Source organism: Microtus oregoni, unplaced genomic scaffold (genome assembly GCF_018167655.1).
Source record: "Microtus oregoni isolate MIOR12 unplaced genomic scaffold, Mior012 000061F_ref0000440, whole genome shotgun sequence".
In the NCBI taxonomy this organism is placed as follows: domain Eukaryota; kingdom Metazoa; phylum Chordata; class Mammalia; order Rodentia; family Cricetidae; genus Microtus; species Microtus oregoni.
The window spans coordinates 7,714,024-7,736,971 of NW_024543871.1; the positions used below are offsets into that span (position 1 = coordinate 7,714,024).

General features: G+C 40.5%; 1 protein-coding gene across 1 annotated transcript in view; it reads left to right on the forward strand.

The window, feature by feature from the left end:
• Positions 1-22,948, forward strand: part of Vegfd (vascular endothelial growth factor D) — a 39,633-nt gene that overhangs the window by 4,105 nt on the left and 12,580 nt on the right. Inside the window, 1 exon segment of the mRNA XM_041640003.1 lies at positions 19,569-19,794. Coding sequence (XP_041495937.1) covers positions 19,569-19,794 — 226 coding nt within the window.

Consider the following 22,948-nt stretch of genomic DNA (forward strand, 5'->3'; position numbering starts at 1 on the left):
TTTGTATATACAAATGATCCCATAAAGAACTCTTTGTAAAAAGATGTGGAGTTCTCAAACCCAGGTGTTTCCACAGTTAAACAAAGGCAATAGAGATACAAAGGACAATAAAATTGTTCCTGAGCAATATCTAGGCCCAACTCTTTTTCTCAGAGATTTTATTTTAAGCTTATTTGTGTGTGGGTCTGTGCACATGAGTACCTACAGAGGCCTAAAAAGGATGCCATATCCCCTAGATCTGAAGTCACCAGCAGTTGTTAACCACCTAACTTAAGTAATGGGAAACAAACTGTTCTTGGCAACATCAGCAAATACTCTTAACCACTGAGCCACCTCTCCATCCCAGAGAACTCATTTTTATCATGTGATGTAAGTTTGTTTTTATTGTGTGATGGCAGTTTAGCATAACTGGGAATGAATTGGAATGAAAGGAGACCGATAAAATGAGCTTTTCTGCTTAGGTTGTTGTTATGGTGGCGAATCCACTTTTCTCTCTTGCTTCTCGTTCTTGTAGTGTTACTAAGATTCTAGAACATTATAAATCAACGGCATCCTAAGGCATCTTCAGCATCATAAAAGCCTCGACTGGTTGAGATGTTCTAAGCCATAAAGACTCTCCTGGACTTCTCATTACAACTTTCCAATAGTTGATAATTCATTGATTTTTTTCAGTAGGTATTTATTGAGTATCTACTGTATCTAGGATCTGAGGATGCAGCAAGAAATAAAACAAAATTTCATCTCTCTTGGAATGCATAATTTGATTTTGCTTGGTGGAGGTGAACAATACACAAATCTGTCACGTAGCAGACACAATAGTAATGAGAAGCACGCAGACGAAGGAGGGGACACCAAATGATTGAGTTAAAGGGGGTGGATTGTTCTAATTCAGCTGTATTTGTTGCATAGAGGTGAAGGGGGCAGAGGCCATCATCGGGGTAGTGACTGAAGAGGGAGTAGCTTGGCTATTCTGAGGATGAGCCATACAACTGGAGTGGCTGGTGGAAGGTGAGCTGAGATGGCCGGTGCAGCCGTCCAGCTTGGAAAAGTTGCCAGGCAGATCATGCAGGTGGGGGTGATCTCCAATAAAACTTTCTGGACTCTACCATTTTAATTTTATGTAAATTTTATGCACCGGGAAATGCATTTCAACCACTTAGAACGCAAAAACTTAACTCACAGACTGTCCAAAAACAGGCTGCCCACTGGATGTGGCCCCTGGGTCCCAGCTTACACATTGTGTCCTGTGTTGGTTATACTATTTTATTTACCTTATTGATGGCATTCACCTGGACCTGACATTCTGTGGTCTGCTCGTCCGGGTTTATTACACCGTCATCATTAGAATGAAAAATTTTCAGCACAGGAGTGTTTTCTTGTTTTCTTTGTAGAAGTGTCCCAACCCCCACTTTGCAAAGCCCGTCACACGGTAGATGGTGAAGGCAGTGTTTGTTGGCTGGTTGATAGACTAGCTTTGGACGATCCTGAGACAGCCAGATGAAAGACAACACTCACTGGTCTCTGACATTTATCATCACCACGGCTTGCCTGATTTCATGATTTTTATAAAATCCCAAAGCATCTTTAAGGCAGTGTAGTTACCCTGTAATATCTTACTGTGGACATGAGGTAGGATTTTGGTGAGTAAAAGCATCCTGAAATGTCCTTCTAGCCTTCGGCCATCCAATAGGGTGTTCGCTTCTAGAACCCAAAGTTGGAGAATGAAGTCACTTTAACCCATTCTTTCAGCTGGACGGTCACTGCCAGTTACCTGGAGCCACACAGTGTCTCTTTGCAAACTTAGACCCCCTTCCTGTCTTTCTTCATCTCTGAAAGCCTTGGGGGTGGTCTAGCTATGTTTTCATCTTGGGTGATTTGTGAAGGTGTGGCAAATTATGACAGAAATGCTCTGATGAGATGCTTTCTTAGTGAGGCAAGGTAGGGTATGTTGTAACCACACCCACCCTCAAAGTCTTTGTAATCAGTACAAATTTATTTGCTGCTCGTACTATACAACCATCTTGGTTCATCCACAGTCAACTCACTATTAGTATGAAGCTAGCTGAGCACCCACATCTAGAATGTTCTAGATCACCCTGACCATTGCATGCTCCGACCTAGAAGCGGCACACATCATGGATCCACTGTCCATTTATGTGCATAGTGCCAGGAGGTGCACTCTTACTTTGGCCTCAGAAAGTGGGTTGCTGGAAATATTCCACAAATAATTTCTATTAATAATTATCACACATAACTTTTGCTATGTTTAAAGCTTCCCTGTCTTAGAGCAGTGCTGGAGTATAAATAGTATTGAAAGAGCAGGTAGAGAAGGGAAAAAAGGCAAAAGTTGCTGGCTTCCATCATTACCCCTTTAATGTGTGAAATAACATATACTTTATACACAGAAACTTTGTATCATCACCACGGCTTGCCTGATTTCATGATTTTTATAAAATCCCAAAGCATCTTTAAGGCAGTGTATTTACCCTGTAATATCTTACTGTGGACATGAGGTAGGATTTTGGTGAGTAAAAGCATCCTGAAATGTCCTTCTAGCCTTCGGCCATCCAATAGGGTGTTCGCTTCTAGAACCCAAAGTTGGAGAATGAAGGGAAAAAAGGCAAAAGTTGCTGGCTTCCATCATTACCCCTTTAATGTGTGAAATAACATATACTTTATACACAGAAACTTTGTATTGGAGATTGGGAAACTCCATGGTTGGTCTCGCAGGTAAGGCATGCGGGACTACACAGCTTATTTCAGCCGCTCAGGAAACCCTTTCTCCGTGGGAGAAGGAAAGCTGTACGTTCAGTTCAGTAAACACTTGTGGAATGTCCTCCATGTGCCAAGCACATGAGTGGAAATGATGCTTTTTTTTATAAAATAAAGATGTCTTAGTCATTTTCATATCTTACCAGCCACCAGGGAGTTCCTTTTGGCTTGTAGGAAGGATAATTTCAATGCCTGAAACTCTAAGTAATACTATAATTTCAACACGGTTTATTTCACCATTGACTGGATCTTATTAAATAATCCCAGAACTCACATGGTAGAGATGAGTATTGCTTCTTGAAAAATCAATATTTAAATGAAAATTATTACAGGAGAGAGAAAACGGCATGACAAATGTCTTGCTGTTCTGTTGTGAATGGGACTCTTTAGGACGCGCAGAGTTTTGATTGCGTAAATAACCTTTTATTTCACTTTTATTAGTTCTTTAAGAATTTCATGCACTGAGTTTCAATCATATTCACCCTCCCTGAATTCCTCCCAGATCCATCCTCCTTTCTTACCCACCCAATTTTGTGTCTTCATTTTTTTTAACCCATCAGAGTCCAATTTGTACTAACGGTATATTATATATGTGTGGAACATCAATACTGCACCCCTCCTCCCAAGCAAGGCTTAGGGATCATTTTAGAGGAGGGGGTGAAGAAACTGTAAGAGCCAAAGGGAGTGATTTAAGGGGTATTTTAAATTTAAGAGAACACACACGGGGGCGGGGGGAGAAGCAGGATAAAAAGCTGAAACCAGCCTTTGCAACTGTGTGCTTAATTCTTAACGACATTACTATAGGAAGGCTAGGGATTACAGGGCAGTGTTGTGGGTGTTGGTGGGGAAGGAGAAGGTGATGGGTAAACGTTGATGTAGGACCACGAGATGTTTAGAAGTAAATGTTTTTAAAGGCTACGTTAGGCTGGCTGCCAGTGGCAAGCAGGACTTTCTTATGGGAGACCATAATGTTTTGCACAAAGGTCTTCCCATGAAGTTGATTGTGCTGCGTTTTGGCTGAAACAGAGTCATAGCAGCTAATTATGGCTGCAATCATGCTGTTACAAACCCATACAAATTATAGTGGCTTAGCAAACACATTAATAGGTTATTCTCATGTACATCTCTGTGGGTCAACTGAGAGTCGGGATTAAGGCTCAAACCTCAGGCTGAGCCCATGTCTGCTCCACGTGTCTGCCCTCCCATTGATGAGTGGGCTGGCAGGAGCCTGTGCTTGCAGAGGTGGGAGGCGTGCTCAGTTCAGTCAATCAGAAGGCAGTGTCAAGCTTGCGCTTACAACATGTCAAAGTAGGGCACGTGATCCAAAACCAAAACAGCTGTGGAGAAGCAGGCTGAAGTCGTTTGCAGTTCTGCTTAATCTCAATAAAGGTCTGGAGTTGTTTCTTGGGCTTTGGATCCTTGATCTTTGAGATCAATGATACGGCCGGAATCACCACTCTAAGGCTTGCCCCGAGAGCAGTTTTAGAAGGTCTGAAACTATCTTGCCACTCAAGCCCACCCCACCGCCATCTTTCTTCTCATTTCTGTAGCTCAGCTGTGTCAAATAAATAGGAGCAGATGCATTGAGGAGAACATAGGTTTAACATATGTAAACGGAGACACAGGCATCTCCCCAAATACTAGATGGCTTGGCTAGAGAGAACATCACCAACGATCCTTGTTAAATTGGAAGATGGGGGCAGTTTCAAGCATCCAAACAAACCCTTTTCCACTGCCTTCAAACACCCAGGCAACCCTGCACGTGCATTCCTCTCTGCATGCACGCACGCGCGCGCGCGCACGCACACACACACACAGAGTTTTCTTACATCTGTAGTTCCTTCCTTCAGTGTTGCGGGAGGTCCTCCCACTCCTCCAGCCTATCACCGCTGAGGTACCAGCCCACTGGGGCGTGGTTTCTCTCCCTTTAAAAAAGCGGCCACTTCCCTCTCCGCTCTCTCTTCACTTCCTGCTCCTCCTGCGACTAGACTCCTTTCCTGGTTGCATAGAGGGCTGTTGCCTGGGACAGTGATCTGTAAGTTTTTTCCCCTTTAAATAAATACCACCCTAATAATCATAACCCCGAATTGGTGTGGCATTGTTTGTGACTTAAGCCTTCATTTTGGCGCCCAACATTTGGTTTTAGAACCTCTCCTTTCCCCACTCGCAGCCGCGAGTTCGGCTTGGCGGCCCCAAGTTCGGCTTGGCGGCTGCGGGCTTGGCGGGTGCAAGTTCAGCTTGGCGGCCGCGGGCTTGGCGAGCTCTAGTTCGGCTTGGCGGGAGCCCTCCCCTTCCACAGCCGCCAGCGGCCTTGGACTCCCCACGTGGATTTAAACTCCACAGGCCCGCGTAGTCTATGGCCGCGTGGTTTGCTCTTTTCTGAGTCATTTTTAAATCTCCCTTGCAAGTACAGCTCTTAAGTGGCACGAACCAGAGCACGTGGTTGCTGAAAGCTGCAACCCCTCAGGGTGACTTGTTCCGTCTCAGGAATTGATTTAATTAGATTTATTTTGTTGAGAAACTTGCATTTTCCAGTTTTTAACATCTACTAAGGCACTGAAACAGGACCATGTTTTCACCATGACTCTGCAACAGCGCCACCTGCTGGATAATAGGTAATATTGCAGTTTTTGTTTCTAACGCAAATTTTACTGCTTTGTTTTCACTAATACAATGGATTAGTAAATTTATATTTACTAATACAATGAATTACATCATACAAGGTTTATATGATTATGGGGATACCTTAATTTGCTTGTTACTAGCCTTCAGTTTTCTTTTCCATATTCTATCATTAAGGAAGAATATGGCACTCCTAAGAATGATAGAATCTTTACGAACTAATAATGAACAACTAATTGACAGGATTAAAATTATTGAAAATCAGAGGTTATCTGAACAAGTGGATACTATGACAGACAAAATTGATTCCATATCCAAGGGTATTAGAAAGTTACCTGAAAGGGTTCAGGCTGTTGAATTTGACCTTCAGACTTTATCACAAAGTTTTGATAAGGTAACAGACAGAATGTACCTCCAAGATGGGAATCTACATGATATACAAGAAAAGTTTAAGGAGGACATGTTATCTTTGAAGGAAAAAATTAAAGCTTTGGAATCACAGGTGCAGAATGGGGACCAAAAAATTGATACCTCAGTGAAATCACTGGAAATATATACAGGTCAGGAGATTCAGGATTTAAGAGAGACAATGATAAAAAGATTTGAAAAGATTGGGGAAATTATTGCAGCTGGTGAACAGAGTAAGGAGGCACAAGGACAGGATACAAGGCCTCCACCAGCTATTAGAACTGGCTTACCCAGGGTTCTAGCGACATACCCTATACTTAATTCTGAAAAAGCATCAACTTCTAAAGGCTCAAAGGGAGTCAGAGAAGCTAGATGGACGCCAATAGCAATGAATGATCTGAAAGAAATTAAGCAAGCTGTTGTTAATTTTGGCTTGCACAATGCATATGTAAAGGAAATGATAAGGACTTGGGCTTCTAATGCTAGAGCTACTCCCCATGATTTCCATCAGTTAGTGTCTGCAGTTTTAGATAATGGACCTTCCTTGATGTTTGGAATTTATTTCAGAGAAGAATCCAAACATATGGAACAGCAAGGAAGAGCAAAAGTTATTGAGGTTTCCCAAGATCAAATTCTTGGTGCAGGAGAATATGCTGATCCACAGGTCCAAGCTCTTTATGACGATGAAGTACTGTGTCTATGTCACCAAGCAGCTTTAAATGCTTGGAATAGGATACAAGATCCAGCAAAAAGGGTCGAATCATATACCAGAATTAGGCAGGGACAGAGAGAACCCTTTATTGACTTTTTGCAAAGATTAATTAAGGCTCTGGACATAGGGGTAACAGACCCAGAAGCTAGACGAATACTTCTTGAATCTCTAGCTTTTGAGAATGCAAACATAGAATGCAAAAAGATAATTGGGCCTTTAAAGTCTAGATCAGCACCTATGGATGAATGGATTCAGCATACGATGAATGTTGAGACGTTTAGCTATAATGATGAATCTTGGGTAGGAGAAGCGATTTCCAAAGCAATGAGGAGACATCAAACTGCCAGGTGTTTTAATTGTGGTAAATTAGGACATTTGCAAAGGAATTGCAGGCAAAGAATTTCTAGGAATAATATCTCTTCTGGGAATGACAAAAATAGGAGACCTCGGCCTTCAGGTATATGTAGGAGATGCGGTAAAGGCAGGCATTGGTCCAACGAATGTAGGTCAACAACAGACAGACGGGGCAATCCGATATCATCGGGAAACTCCTTGGGGGGCCTCTCGCAGGCCCCCAAGCCAACAGTGGCCCAGTCATTCCCAGTCACAGTGGAGAACGTGCCTCACCAAGAAAATTAAAAGCTCCAATTTCTGCTGTAAAAAGTAATACTGGTCTAAATGAAGAATTACGTGTGGAGGATGAGTCAAAAAACCCAATAGGACAGAGTAAACGTATATTTTGGCAGACTTCTATTAATGATCAAAGACCAAAGCTAAGAGTCTGTATAAATGGCACTTTTATTGAAGGCTTATTAGACACAGGTGCGGATGTAAGTATCATTACCCCAGAATCTTGGCATCCGAATTGGCCTCTTCAAGAGGTAGATGTTCAATTCCTGGGAATTGGAACCCTATCTCGTGTAAAACAAAGCACAAGATGGGTTGAATGCATAGGGCCCGAAGGGCAAATAGGAAGACTAAGGCCATATATAGCCAATATTGCCATAAATTTATGGGGCCGTGACCTGCTACAGCAATGGAATACCCAGATTAACATTCCTGTATTTCCAGGAACTCATAATTCTGGGAAGGATATGATGAGGTATTATGGGAAAAGGTCACCAGCCATTCAGGCTGTACAAGAACATACAGCAAATACCAAACCTTTAGAGGTACCAACGGCCCTACCTTTAAAATGGCTAACTGAGAAGCCAATATGGACCAAACAATGGCCTCTAGCTGAAGATAAACTACAGGCATTGGAACAGCTGGTGCAAGAGCAACTAGATGCTCACCATATTGAAGAATCAACCAGCCCTTGGAATTCTCCTGTATTTGTTGTAAAAAAGAAATCTGGTAAATGGAGAATGGTGACAGATCTAAGAGCTGTCAACAAAGTAATTCAACCTATGGGCCCACTACAATCTGGAATTCCTTTGCCTTCTCTGTTACCAAAAGGATGGCCTCTTATAGTTATTGATTTGAAAGATTGTTTTTTCACTATACCGTTACAAGAAAAGGATAGAGAAAAATTTGCCTTCACAGTGCCTACTTATAATAATTCTCAGCCTAATAGGAGATATCAGTGGACTGTCCTCCCACAGGGTATGCTCAATAGTCCTACACTGTGCCAATATTTTGTAAGTAAGCCATTGGAAATAATTCGTAAACAATTCCCCAAGTCCATCATTTATCATTACATGGATGACATCTTATTATCTGATTCAAATAAAGATACTTTAGAAAGGATGTTTGAAGAAGTAAAGAAAGTCTTGCCTAGGTGGGGATTACAAATTGCCCCTGAAAAGATTCAAAGAGGAAATTCTATTAATTACCTAGGTTACAGAATAGGGTTAGAGAAAATTAAAACGCAAAAGGCACAAATTAGGAGAGACCGGTTAAAGACTCTTAATGACTTCCAAAGATTGTTAGGAGACATTTCCAGTCTACGACCAGCTGTTGGGATAACACCTGATCTAATAGTTCATTTAAACAAAACCTTAGATGGTGATAAAGATTTGAATAGTCCAAGAGAACTGACAGCTGAAGCAGAAAAGGAACTGACAATGATTGAGGAAAAATTACAGGAGGCACATGTGGATAGGGTGAACCCAAATCTTAGCTGCATCCTAGTCATATTGCCTTCCAGAATTTCTCCTACAGGGATTCTAATGCAGAGGGAAGATATTATTTTAGAGTGGATATTTATACCTAATAAACCAAGTAAAAAATTAAAAACTTATGTGGAAAAGGTCTCTGAATTAATTATAAAAGGTAAGCTGAGACTTCGTCAACTAGCAGGTATAGACCCAGCAGAAATTATAGTGCCTTTTACTACTGAAGAAATAAAAAAGTTATGGGAAGACAATGAACCGTGGCAAAGAGCTTGTGCTAACTTTTTGGGAGAAATTAATAGCAACTATCCCAAAAGTGATAGACTTAATCTCATAAAAAGAACTTCTTGGATTCTTCCTAGAATTGTACGTGATGCTCCAATAACTGGAGCCCGTACGTTCTATACTGATGCAAATAAATCAGGGAAAGCAGGTTACAAGTCAGATGAATTGAGTAAGGTGGAACAAAGCCCTTATAATTCTGTCCAGAAGGCAGAATTATATGCCATTCTTATGGTGCTAAGGGATTTTAAAGAACCTCTTAATATAGTTACAGATTCACAATATGCAGAAAGAGTTATCTTGCATATTGAAACCGCTGAATTTATACCAGATGACACAGAGTTGACTTCACTGTTTATCCAGGTACAAGACATAATCAGGAACAGGCTTTGTCCGATGTACATAACACACATCCGGTCCCATACAGGTCTGCCTGGTCCTCTAGCCCAAGGCAATGCTGAGATTGATCAATTATTGATTGGAAGTGTGTTGCAGGCCTCGGAATTTCATAAGAAGCATCATGTCAATAGTAAAGGCCTAAAGAAAGAATTTTCCATTACTTGGCAACAAGCTAAGGACATTATAAAGAGATGCCCTACTTGTTCTTTCTATAAACAAACACCGTTGCCTGCAGGGAGTAACCCAAAGGGTACTAAGAGAAATGAAATCTGGCAGATGGATGTGTTCCACTTTATGGAATTTGGTAAATTAAAATATGTACACCACACCATAGACACGTATTCAGGTTTTCAATGGGCTACTGCCCTGAGCTCAGAAAAGGCTGATTCAGTAATCACACATTTATTGGAAGTTATGGCCATCATGGGTATACCTGCGCAAATAAAGACAGATAATGGTCCAGCATATGTATCTAAGAAAATGAAACGCTTTTTTGATTATTATAATATAAAACACATTACAGGTATACCAAATAATCCTACAGGTCAGGCAGTTATAGAAAGATCAAATCGTACTATAAAGGATATGCTGAACAAACAGAAAGGGACTGAAAATACCCCCAGAAATAGATTACATAATGCTTTATTAACCTTGAATTTTCTTAACGCTAATGAGAAAGGAACGACAGCAGCAGAAAGACATTGGATAATGGAAAAGTCTGCTGAACTAAATCAACCGATTTATTTCAAAGATGTGCTGACCTCTCAGTGGAAGCCAGGAGATGTGCTACGTTGGGGAAGGGGTTTTGCTCTTGTTTCCACAGGAGAAGAAAAATTGTGGATACCATCAAAATTAATAAAGTTTCGATTTGAAGAGGAGAAACCTCTTGGAAAGGAGAAATGACAACTCATCCACAATGATGATATTCATAGAGGTGGTAAGAAAAACATAGAATGGGGGCAGGGTTCTGTTCTTATCTCCACAGGAAAACACTCATCTTTGAGAAATTCAAGGGACCCTGGATGTTTGGATACTGACAGATGGAAAAATACCTGCCCAATAGGAAATATCAAGACAACTGAATGGATTGTGTAAGTAATATTAAACCATATTTCTAAATTTATAAAGCTGGTTTTGAAGTTGGACTCTGGCTCAGTCCCTCTCCAATTCCAAGCCTGTTAGTAAGAGAAAAACCCAGAGTTTCTGGAGTTTCTGTCTCATGTCAAGAGCCATGATATGGGACAGAAGGGACAGAAAGAAATATGAGTTTAGAAAACATCTTTGCTTTTCTTCATATCTATCATACTTTTCATTGAATATATCTATCATGTCTTTCATTGAATATATATATATGTCTATATGATTAATGTTTAAGTTTTTTATAATGAACAATGAGTTTTTCCTGAAGTGACATTTGAAGTTTCCAGGAAGAAGATGGGGCCCCATAACAACAACTCCACCTGGTTGATATGACGTCATGATACTGATAGCGCTACTACAAGACCTGCTTTTGGTACCAGCTGCACAAGACAGTTCCAACTTGGTTAGCTGAAATGGTGCACATCTTATACAACATTTTGGCCAGACCTGCACAAAATACTCAGAGACTATTGGCAATTTTAAAAGACATTGATCTTGAAATTTAACCATCATTTCACTTTCACAGGATCCCCCAGAAAGAACGTCGCCCCCATGACAGCTGGAAGTAATTCTAGAGGACGACGTCCCCTTTCCCAGTAAAACTTGCCCTTGGGTTTAGGGACATCATTTAGGGGTTGATTATAATTAGTATACGATTGAGGGTTGGGGGAGGAATTTTATACGCTCAGGGATCATTTTGAAAAAAAAAAAAGAGGGATGATGGGATAATAGATTTGTAATTGTGAGTTACTGTTTTTAGACAAATACATTGCTATAGATTCTTGTATATTGATACAAAGTTAAATTATATTGACTATTGTACGCATGCATGTTTCTACCTCTGTTTAAAACATTTTTTTATGTATTGACATATATTGTATTGATATATATATATTGTATATATTTACCATATTGCAGTGTACATTTATACCTCTGATTAAGATACTTATATAATGATTGTGTATTGATATATATTTGCCTACTGCAATGTATATTTGTACATTGTTTATATTTGGAGGTCATTGTCCTCATTTGTTTCACAGTCGTTTATTGTCTTAGTCTTTAAGTTAGATAGATATTGAGAATTATATAGACTAATAGTCATCTAAGTTTGTCATTTATAATAGACTAATCAGGTTCTTTAGATATATAGAGATTATACTCAGTATAGATAGATAATCTTCAACTTCTTCAAAGAGCTGTAGAAAATGGCCTTTAATCTAACTCAGAGTTTTGTGGTAGTGAGACACAATTGCTCCTGGCAACACCACTCTATTCCCGAGAGAATGTTGAGCACCAAAGACACTCCACCTGGAGCCTTTCTTTTTGGCAGAACTGGCGTTTGGGCAAAGAAATGCCCATACCTCAACAACTGACAAAGATACAGAGCATGCATCAATGGATAAAACAGGACTGTCATATCCTGCCAAGACAGGGTAAGATAGTTTTGAAAAGTTGCTTGCCTTAGAAAATGGTATGTCAGTTATGTTAGGCCTTAGCCAAAGTTGGTTGCTTCAAGGCTGCTAATGTGACTTTGGGTGATTGCCCAGGTAGCTAGTTGTCTCTGTAATTTGTTGCATGTTTTGGAAGTTGTTTTACTGAACTTCCTAATTACCCAGGTAACATTATTTCCCTTCTCAGATCTTCGATGGGGTTGAAGACTATATAAATGTAGTTACTTTCTCTCATGACTTGGCCAAGTTATTTATTATACAAGACCTAAGCTAGTTAGAATAGGATATTTGTACTTATTGTATATAATTTCATAGTAGGTTTAGAACTCTCTTATTTAAACAAAAGGGGGAGGTGTTGCGGGAGGTCCTCCCACTCCTCCAGCCTATCACCGCTGAGGTACCAGCCCACTGGGGCGTGGTTTCTCTCCCTTTAAAAAAGCGGCCACTTCCCTCTCCGCTCTCTCTTCACTTCCTGCTCCGCCTGCGACTAGACTCCTTTCCTGGTTGCGTAGAGGGCTGTTGCCTGGGACAGTGATCTGTAAGTTTTTTCCCCTTTAAATAAATACCACCCTAATAATCATAACCCCGAATTGGTGTGGCATTGTTTGTGACTTACGCCTTCACTTCAGTATAAGCTTTCTGGATTTCTGATTTATACATTGAAACATAGAAGCAAAAGAGCCACTGGTACCACTAGGCACCCAAAATGAAGAACAACCTAATTCTGTTCCCAGATGGCCAGGTTTCCGGATTTCAGTGTTATGGGAACAGAGCCATGGTCGTTGCCACCTGAATAGCCACGCCTCAGCAGTCATTACTAGCACGTGGGCAGTCTCCTTCCTTCCCTCAGTTGGTATGGCCCAAACCACCAGGTGCCAGCTATTTTGGCTAATGCTAGACGCCAAAACCAAAACAGAAAAGTTTAAGAAGTAGGTTGATTTCTTTTATACATGAAATCTGTAAAGACAGACATAAGACCTGAGAAGATCCTTGGAAGTTTGCTTTCATTTGCAGATAACGCCAAAGATGCTTTTTTCTCACTAGAAAAAGATAGCTCACAGTTTACCCTGGAAGAGTTGTTTGGGTTTTATGTGTTTAATTGTATTTGCTATGATTAGAGTTGCCAAGTCTTGCTATTTTCGATCCCATCTCTCCAGTGACTAAGGACTATCAAGGGCATAAAGCATAAACCTCTACCCCAAAGTATAGGTCCAGGTGACACCCTTGAGAAAGACAAAAAGAAACAAACTAATTACATTCCTGCTTTATACTCTGACCCTTTCCCATTTATGAACTCCTAGATTCTCCACTGAGCGCTGTGAAGTAACTTTTTTCAACATAATATTTTATTGTCTCTTTTGGAATTTACCCCAATCACACTCACTTCTCGGTCCTCCCAGGTCTGGCCTCCCTCACCTTGTGACCTGCTGCCCCCCCAAGGGGAAAAAAGAAACAAGTCCAATTTGTGTTGCCATACACTCCCTGGAGCATGGTCAAACTCCCAGTGGCCAGCCCCTTAAAGAAAATTGAGTCTTTCCCCACCTGTACCCCCGCCAGAAGCTGTCAACCGTGGAAGTTACACTTCAGCATCCTTGTCACAGTTTTTAAGAGTTCTCATCTATGGCTTTCTGTCTAGGTTGTTTCTTTTTCTTTTTTCTTTTTTTAAAGATTTATTTATTTATTATGTTTACAACATTCTGCCTCCATGTATGCCTGCAGGCCAGAGGAGGGAGCCAGACCTCATTACAGATGGTTGTGAGCCACTATGTGGTTGCTGGGAATTGAACTCAGGACCTCTGGAAGAGCAGCCAGTGCTCTTAACCACTGAGCCATCTCTCCAGCCTCTCTAGGTTGTTTCTTTTGGGGGGCAGGACTAGGTTGTGTGCATGTTTGGTTGGTTTTTCTTTTTTTTGCTTTTTTTTGTTTTGTTTGTTTTTTGAGACAGGTTTCCCTGTGTAGCCCTAGATGTCGTAGAACTCGCTCTGTAGACCAGGCTGCCCTTTAACTCACAGAGATCCGCCTGCCTCTGCCCTTTGAGTGCTGGGATTAAAGGCGTGCGCCACCACTGCCCAGCCTGTGAAGTAACTATTATTAACATCAATGGGGACAGCAAATCTGAAGGAGATTAACGCCTCCACACCCTCAGTCAAAAAGTCATGCCTTGGTTAAAAACATTGTTATTATATTGTGATTTAACTTTCCTTTTTCTATAGGCACAGTTCTGTGAATTCTAGCACATGAATAAATGTATGTAACCACAGCTGTAGCCTGGATACAAACTGTTCCATATCCTTACGCAGTTCCCTATTAACTATGATATATAACGTTATATACAGTTTATATACTGTTATACACAGTAGCTATGTAACTGTGATAGGGAGACCACCTTTCCAGCCTCCAGCAAGCAGTGTTTTATCCTTAGTTGTTCCTGGTTTGGTATTTTGAAAACCGCAAACAAATAGATTAGTGCAGTCTAACATGTTGAGACTGGCTTCTTTAATCTTTAACCCATTTACCAAGGGTTCTTTTTTTGATGAGAGTATGCCATGAATGGCTCACCCATTCACTCATTGAATTCCATATGTGTTTTTTCCCAACTGTTTGGACTATTATTTTTTTTTAAGTTACAACAAACATTCAAGTACAGAGTTTTGTGCATTGTAGGCCTCATTTATAAAGTGATAAATTCCCTGGAGTAGGGTTATTTAGCCATATGATGGGCATGTGTTTATAAAAAAAAACTCCCACAGTGTGATATCACTCAAAGCTGACTTTAAGCAACTGGAATCTGTGCTCTTGCCTCTGAAACAAGTCATTTGAGTAGTTGGCAGTAAAATTTATGATATTAGGCCTAACTTCTTGCCTAACTCCTTTTAGGGCAATATGATTTCCACTTAAAAGTGAGGGTGTGGGGGCATCTCAGATATTCACTCAGACTCATGAGTCTGGTGGGTCCTGGACAGATTTCTTGGCAGGTGGAGGAAGGAGGACCTTTGGGGAAGATAACCAGGAGTGGAGCATCACAATGCTACTTGGAAAAGTGTGGTGGCTTTGGCCAATACTTAACCATGAAGGTAAAGATGAAGTACAAATACTCCTTGAGTGAAAGCAAAGAAGCTGCTGAGAGGTAGAAAGAAAACAGACTGTTTGGTATTTATCTCCCCAAAGCCCCTGCAACGGCAAATGGGTTACTGTGCTTTTCCTGAGCTGCAGAGATGGGTTATCAGGTGACACTTGCCATTCCTTCAGCAAATCTAGGAAAAGCTGTGTGGAATGGGTTTCCCCCATAACTTAACCCAGAGCTTTGGGACATTCCACTTTCACAAACCCGATTCACCACTCAGACATTTTCACCCAACTTCCTGAAGACAGTGAAGTTCCACGAAGAAAACAGCACTCCCAGTCTCGGCCCCATGGCCTACATGAGACCCAGTGAGGAATTCAGCAAAGCTGCTCTCCTTCTCCCAGGACCACAGTGGTGCAGGAAAAGCATTATGCAGCTCTTTGAGGAAAGCAGCCAAGATGCTCATGGACCAATTCTTTGTAGCTACCAAGACCATCCAGAGCTGGAACAGGGGCGCAGCTATATACCCCTAAGCCAAGAACCTTCCACTTGACACTTAGATTTCCCTTGAGCTAGTTTCTAGGACCGTCTTTTGAGAGACTGTGTAGCTTTCTGTTGAATTCTAGTGGGTTTAGGCAATGCCTTTAAAAAAAATTACCTTGAGAAATGGGCCGTTTGAAATTTGGAGAAATTTGATAGGCAATTTAGTCTACCATTTAGGGTCACAGTTAACTTCATCACACTGTTTAAGGGAGGAAATGATATCGCTGTTTTTCAGTCTTTTAAAGGCCTTATAAGTTGAGAACCGGATAAAAAGAATAGAATGTTTGCATGTAAGGAATGCCCACAGAGTTGAGTTGTGGAGACAATACATTTCACACATTCAACAGACAGGGCATGTGAGCAAGGCGATGGCTTTAGAACTCCAGTTCAGCCAGATGCTCATGCACATGTTCTGACCTTAATGTGTATCATGAAGGAATGCGAAGACCAGGCCAATTCTCCAGTCATTTAGCCCATGCTAATCAGGGTTCTTGTACAGAGCTTGAATATTAACCCTTTGACCTTAAATCAGTATAGCCATGCTCCAAATTATTGGCTTTCTTAAAATCACTTGGGAAGATTTATTTTTTATTACTTTGAAACAAAGTCCCATGTATCCCAGGCTTGCTCAGTACCTATTAGAGTATGTTGAAGTTCTAACACAGCTGCCTCCACCTCCAAGGTTGTGGGGTTAGTGGTGGGTACCACCATGCCAGGTTTGTGCAGCTCTGTGACCTCAGGCAAGCAGACCTACCAACCGAGCTATATCACCAGCCCCTAGAGAGTTCTTTAAGAATACTTTTTATCTTAAAGTAATTCTAACTTTATGGAAAAGTTGCAAAGACACACAGAGAATTGCTGCGAACCCTCCACTCAGCTGCTACTACTGAAGCAGACACAGGACTTTTTTTCTTTTGAAGTTGTGGTCCAAATCTATAAAATGGGACTCTAATGATAAGATTCGATCATCAGTATTTTGTTTAAAGGTTGCCCCCGCATTCATTCAAGGTGAAGGCAAGTCTGGGAACCTCTGCTCTAAATCCTTTTCAATAGGGAATAAGCCAGCCAACAGTGTGGGCATTGCTTGGTGGCTTGTTAGGAATGCAACTTCATGTGGGAAAAAGTTAGTCTATGTATATAATAACATTTATATGATGACAAAGTAGTGTTGCAGAAACCTTCGATCCTATGCTTTAAAAACTGATTGTTGGTAGCTAAAAAAAACATCAGAGAGTGATTTGTTATTTAGTAGGAGAACTGATAACAGTCTTGAATTAAATGACAGACCAAGGCCACCACTCTAATAGCAGAGACCTGGGAAGGCCTTTCCCATCCTCTCATCTTTAGATTTTACTAGCGCTTAAATCAGAAAGTTGAAAGAAATAAAGAGCAACTCATTTGGAAATAGTTCAGCCGTGAAAACTATTGATATCAAGAGTTTAAGTCTGCATTTTGGACAATGGTAACACTTTTTTATGTTTAGCTTCGTCTTACCCATGCAGATAGCATAAAGTTGATTACACAAAAATCAATGAGTGTAGAATGCCCATCGAAAGGGATCCATTTTCAGCCCTTCCCAAAATGTGTGCCCGGATGAATTACTTGCTTTTGTTGGGCTGTTCATATTTCCATTTAGAATTATAAAAACGACTGTCACCGATTTCTCAGTTATTTCAAACTAGCTTTTCATTTAGCAAAGTAGGCTTAAATAGCATTGAGTATTTAAGTAAATGTTGTGGTTTCACAAAGAAACCAGTCATAGGAACTATAATCTTAACATCAATTTAATCATTTTAATTCAGGCTTTAGGATTAATGTTTTATCCTTGGTTTTTATGATAAGATTTTTTTTTAAAAGAAGTCAAAATTTAATTGAGACTTGTAAGATATGAAGCCATGCAACATGCCTTACTTAGGCATGGTATTGGATAAAATTTTACCTACATAAATAAAAATTCTTTCAGAAATGCCCAATTTAATAAAAAAATTGTAGAGGGTTCATACACAAGTACTTGTACTTATGCTATTTCCACTCCTTTTCTCTGTCCAATTCCTCCCTTGTCTCTCCCCTACTCCTTCTCAAATTCACAACCTCTTCTTCTATAATTATTGGTATACACACAAGTGGTGTACACAAACATGCACACATGCACATACAGACACAAACACGCACACACGCGCGTGTGCACAGGTACACAAATACACACACACACACCCAAAGCCTGCTATGCCCAACTTAATAATCTTTTAAAAAGTATTTGTTAGACTTTCTCATTACCTTATTGAAGCAGTGTTGTGAAAATTTTATCTTGAAGTGGAATTGGGTATGAGGTAGCTTTGCCATCGAACTAGAAAGGGGAGCTGGATGGTCAGGCAAAGAGAAGCCATTAACAAATTAGCCTTAATGTAGGACGATCACATTTAAGGATTGTCAGGGAAATGAGCAATTAACCAGTTTTGTCTCCAGGGTTCTCAGCTAAAAAAGCTGTGGCATGCCACCCACGTTCAGTGCCAAGTTCACAAACCCCATCTGTGCTCTTTAAGCTTCTTTTTCTTCCTTGCCAAAAATGTCTTTGTTTCAAACTCCAGAGATCTAGTGAGAAACTACCAAGATAATCTCACCGAGCTTCTGAGGCAGCCTTGCTGTCTACAGACCCATGGGGCTCCCTATGACTCACCTGTTTCAAATGGTGTTTTTTTTATTATTATTATTATCTTCATACTGATCAACTAACTCACCATATGTCAAGCCTTAGAGGTTCTGTTTTCTCTCCCCTGTATATGCTTTCAGTTTCTTCTCTATTGGCTCTTTCCCCCAGCTTACAAACATATTTAATACTCTCCTACCTCCGGCCAAAATGTGCCTTCCATCTGGACTTCTAGGCAGAATGGCTGAGGTTAACGTTGCCTGGTATGATCACACAAGCCTGAGATGTCAGGACTTTGAAAGCTGAGGCAGGAAGATCACAAGTTCCAGACCAACTTTGGCTACGAAATGAGACCTTGCCTCAAAACAACAACAAAAGCCATAATCTTGAAGATACATATTTTGACTTTTATTTTTTAGTTCATAGACTGCAACTGGTTAATAAAACCGTAGTAAACAAACATGTAAAGTCATCTAAACACTAAATGCTGATAAACTATGGAACCATCAAGCCAAAGCTGCAGGACTGAAAGATGTGAGCCTGGGAGAGAGAGGCCATCAAGAGCTCAGCTCCAGAATTGGGGAGATGGTCAGTTAGTAAAATACCTACCTAGCATGCTTAGGGCCCAAAGACTGATCCCCAGGGCTGGGGAAAATGCTCTAGTAGGAAATGGGCTCCGTTGGTATATATATGTATGTATTATTATTTTATATAGCTAAGCCCCTACTTTTGAACAAGTAGTTATGAATCAAAAATATTACCTTGGGCTCCGCGCCCCCACAAATATACCCATTTAGTCTTGTTGCATCATATTAGCCAATACAGTTCAGATGCAACCACAGAGAAACAGCAAGACTTCATCTTAAACTAGGAAATGGGGCTGTCGTCACAAAAGTAGGACAAGAAAAGAATCTCTACTGCTTATCTGTGGCTGCAATAGTAAAGTGTCATAAATCTGGTGTCTCGGAACAACAAAATCCCAAAAATCAAGGTGTCAAACTCTCTTGGCATGAAGCATTGCCTCGTCTGCTTTGCGGGGCTCGAGGTAATCCCTGAGTTGTGGCCTCATCACTTCATGTCCGCCTCCGTATTTACATGACCCTGCTGGGTCTTTGTCTACTCCTGGTTTCTAAGGACCTTGCTCATTGTACTTTGGGTTCACGTGACTAATATCACAAGGACTTTACCTCCATTATATATGCATTTTTCCTGAATAAGACAATGTGCTCAGGCTCTGGAAGTAAGGAAGTAGATGGATCTATCATTTTGAAGTCCACCATTAGGCATGGTTTGGCCTAGGTCCCAGTGCACATTTGAATAACCTTGTCTAGTTTCTTTTCAAATGGTCTATAGTTCAAACTGTTAGCAGCCACAGTTATCACGATATCTTTGTAACTTACTCTCAAACTAGGATTTTTCTTTCGAGCAATCATCCCGGTCAATGTTGGAACGATCTGAACAACAGATCAGAGCTGCTTCTAGTTTGGAGGAGCTGCTGCAAGTCGCACACTCCGAGGACTGGAAGCTGTGGAGATGCCGGCTGAAGCTCAAGAATCTTGCCAGTATGGACTCACGCTCAACATCCCATCGCTCCACTAGATTTGCGGCAACATTCTATGATACGGAAACGCTAAAAGGTAGGTGTGTGAGTGAAATGGCAGATTATGTCCTTATCAGATAGTGGCACAGGTACCAACTCCTTCCAAAAGTTTGAGTAGGGTGGGTATGTATCAGAGGGGGGAAAGGGGAGTCTTTCTCTTTATGGCAAGACGGTTCACTGGATAGAGATGAGAATGGTTCTCAGCCGCACGTATGCTCCTCCATAAATAAACAGATGTAATAAAAACGTAAACAAATCAGTATTTGCAAGAGTAATTTCTCTCCTTCTACCTTGTGGGGCTCAGGAAATGAACACAGATCTTGAGGCTTGGCAGCAAGCACCTTTACCCACTGAACCATCTTGCCAGCTCAAGAAATCTGTGTTTTAAATGCCTGCTCCACAAAGAATAGTCAGTATGATTTTGATGTCTACGTGTAACCCAAAAACATTTCACATTATCAAAGTAAGTTTAACTCAGGAATTTGAGGGCATGGTAATACAGAAAGACTGCTTTTAGGGAGGGAAAAACAGGTTTAAAATAACCTCACTATTCATTCAATTACTATGCAGATAGAGAGGAAAACCAAGAATAGAGTTATGGCTTTTCTTCAGAATTCTGTGGTTTTTATCTAAAAGCTAAAGGCAGAAATTGCACAGTAAGGCATAATAATGGGTTCTGGTTACTCAGAGAATAACAGAGAAAATTCTTGACATAAAATAATCAAAGCTTAGGACTAGAAAATAGCATGCAAACATACAGTCACCCGTTTGGATCCTCAGGTTCTGCCCACCCCCCATGGGGTCAGCCATCACACATGTCAAATACTTCAGGGAAATGCATGTTTTCTGAACATATCCATACCTTGTTTTGACATACAATATACTGTAATGACTATTTGTATGGCATTTGTGTATTTTATTTGTGTTACCAGAAGTTATCGAGACATGATTTCCAGTGTAAAGGAAGATATAGGTGAGCTATTTACAAATTCTAGCCCAATTATATAAGGAATTTGTTAACCCAAGGATTGAGTATCTATCTGTAGGGTATCCTGGGTCCAGTCCTCCACAGATATCAAGGGACCATTATATTTCTGAATTTATTCCTGGGGTAGGGGTGGAGATAGATGTGCCTACTTATGTGTCTCCTTATGCCACTTTCATGATATCCAGATTGAGATATAGACTCTTTACAAAACTAGTGTTTATACATACTGTGATACAATGAATGAAATGTTTTTAAATAAAGTTGTGTGGACTTGATTAGGCATTTAGCTCTCTGATAAAATATCAACATAACTTGAGAAACCAGTGGACTTGTTAGATTTAGTCTTGTAGATACAAATATTACCACATAGTACTTGAGTATCTCCACTGCTTAATTTCAGTCGATCCTTAAGCAAGAATTATTCTTTTCTTTCTATCTAGAGTTGTCTTTTTTTCCTAAAGAATGGATTGCACGGGATTCAGCTATGGGGAAAGCTGTATGGAAGTGAGGGGAATCCCATGGCAGCGTATGTGTGAAGGAAGTTCTTTGTGCTCATGAGTTGGACTGTGTGTCTGAGTGAGGGTCTAGTTGTTGATTCATGTGGTGATTTTACATGCACTTGACAAAAACAACTGCATCTGGAGACTGCAGACTTTGGCCAGATTACGTGTCCGAAGGCCCGAGGGGCCTGTACAGATGACCTGTAAAGACAGTTTTCCCATAAAACCACAAGGCAGTGATTTGTAAAAGTCAACCAGGTTGAAATTTTCTAAGAAGGAAACCATAAAAAATCAGAGAATTTGTAGCTTCCACGGTTTCCCTCCTAATTATGTGGAGGACCAGCTGAAGTTATTCCTTAAATTAGAAGAAACAGATAATCAAATAAGTGTGTTACACTGATTATGTTTTGTTATCTACTCCCTCTCAAGGATTTCAGGGTAATTTTCTGGGCCATAGTAAAAAAAAAAAAAAAAAAAACAACTGGCCTTATGGAACCTTAGTCGGTGGTCTTGGTCATTACTGCATGAGATTTTGATTATAATCTCGTCCAACTTTTAAAAGTTATAACTTTAAAGAGAAAAATCAAGTAGAAAATAACATTTAAATAGCGTTTTAAACAATGGATATTTTCATAAGTCAATTGCTCTTTCTGTCAAAAATTCATGACTAATAGTAGCAATTTAAATAGCATCCCCTAGCAATGCTAAATAATTGTGTCATGCATACAGCCTGAAAATGCGTTTTATCATCAGAAATTTAAAAGTATTAATTTTATATTCTTGTATGTATGGGTGTTTTGCCAGCATGTATGTCTGTGCACCACATGTATGCAGTACCCATGGAGACCAGAATAAGGCATCAGATCCACTGGAATTGAGTTAGAGGTGTGAGCTTCCATACGGATGCTGGGAACTAAATGTGGGTCATCTGGAGGAGCAGCTGGTACTTCTGAGCCATCTCTCCAGGACCATTGTCATAGTTAGGGTTTCTATTGCTGTGAAAAGACACCATGACCATGGCAGTTCTTAGAAAGGGAAATATTTAATTGTGGTGTCACACTTAGAGTTCAGAAGTTTAGTCCCCCATCTTCATGGCGGGAAGCAAGGCAGCTTGCAAGCAGACATGGTACCAGAGAAGGAGCTAGAGTTCTTACATCTTGACTCACAGGCAATAGAAAGTGGTCTGTCTCACAGGGTGTGACTTGAGCATATGTGAAACCTCAATGCCTGCTTCCACAGTGACACACTTCCTCCAGAAAGACCACACCTACTCCAACAAGGCCATACCTCTTAATAGTGTCACTCCCCTTGGGGGCCATTTTCTTTCAAACCACCACACCCACCAATACACATATTTTAAATACAGTGTGTAGAACTGTTTGCCTGTTACTATATCTTACCCCCAAATTTGATTGTCCCAAACAGACTGTGTGTACACATGCAAGTGTACATGTGTGTACAGATGCATACGGTTGTGGAGGCCGGAGCCTGGGGACAACCTAGAAATTAATTCTTCAGGTGCCATCCTACTTGTAAAACAGATTTTTTGGGTTTCACATTTTTTTAGATATCTGAAATACAAGCATGGCCAGGATTTTTTTTTCTTATTCAGGATCTCTCTGGAGCCTACAGTTAAGGTCTTCATCTGGGCTCCAAGTATCTCAAGGTTCAACTGGGGCATAATGTACTTCCAAGTTCATTCA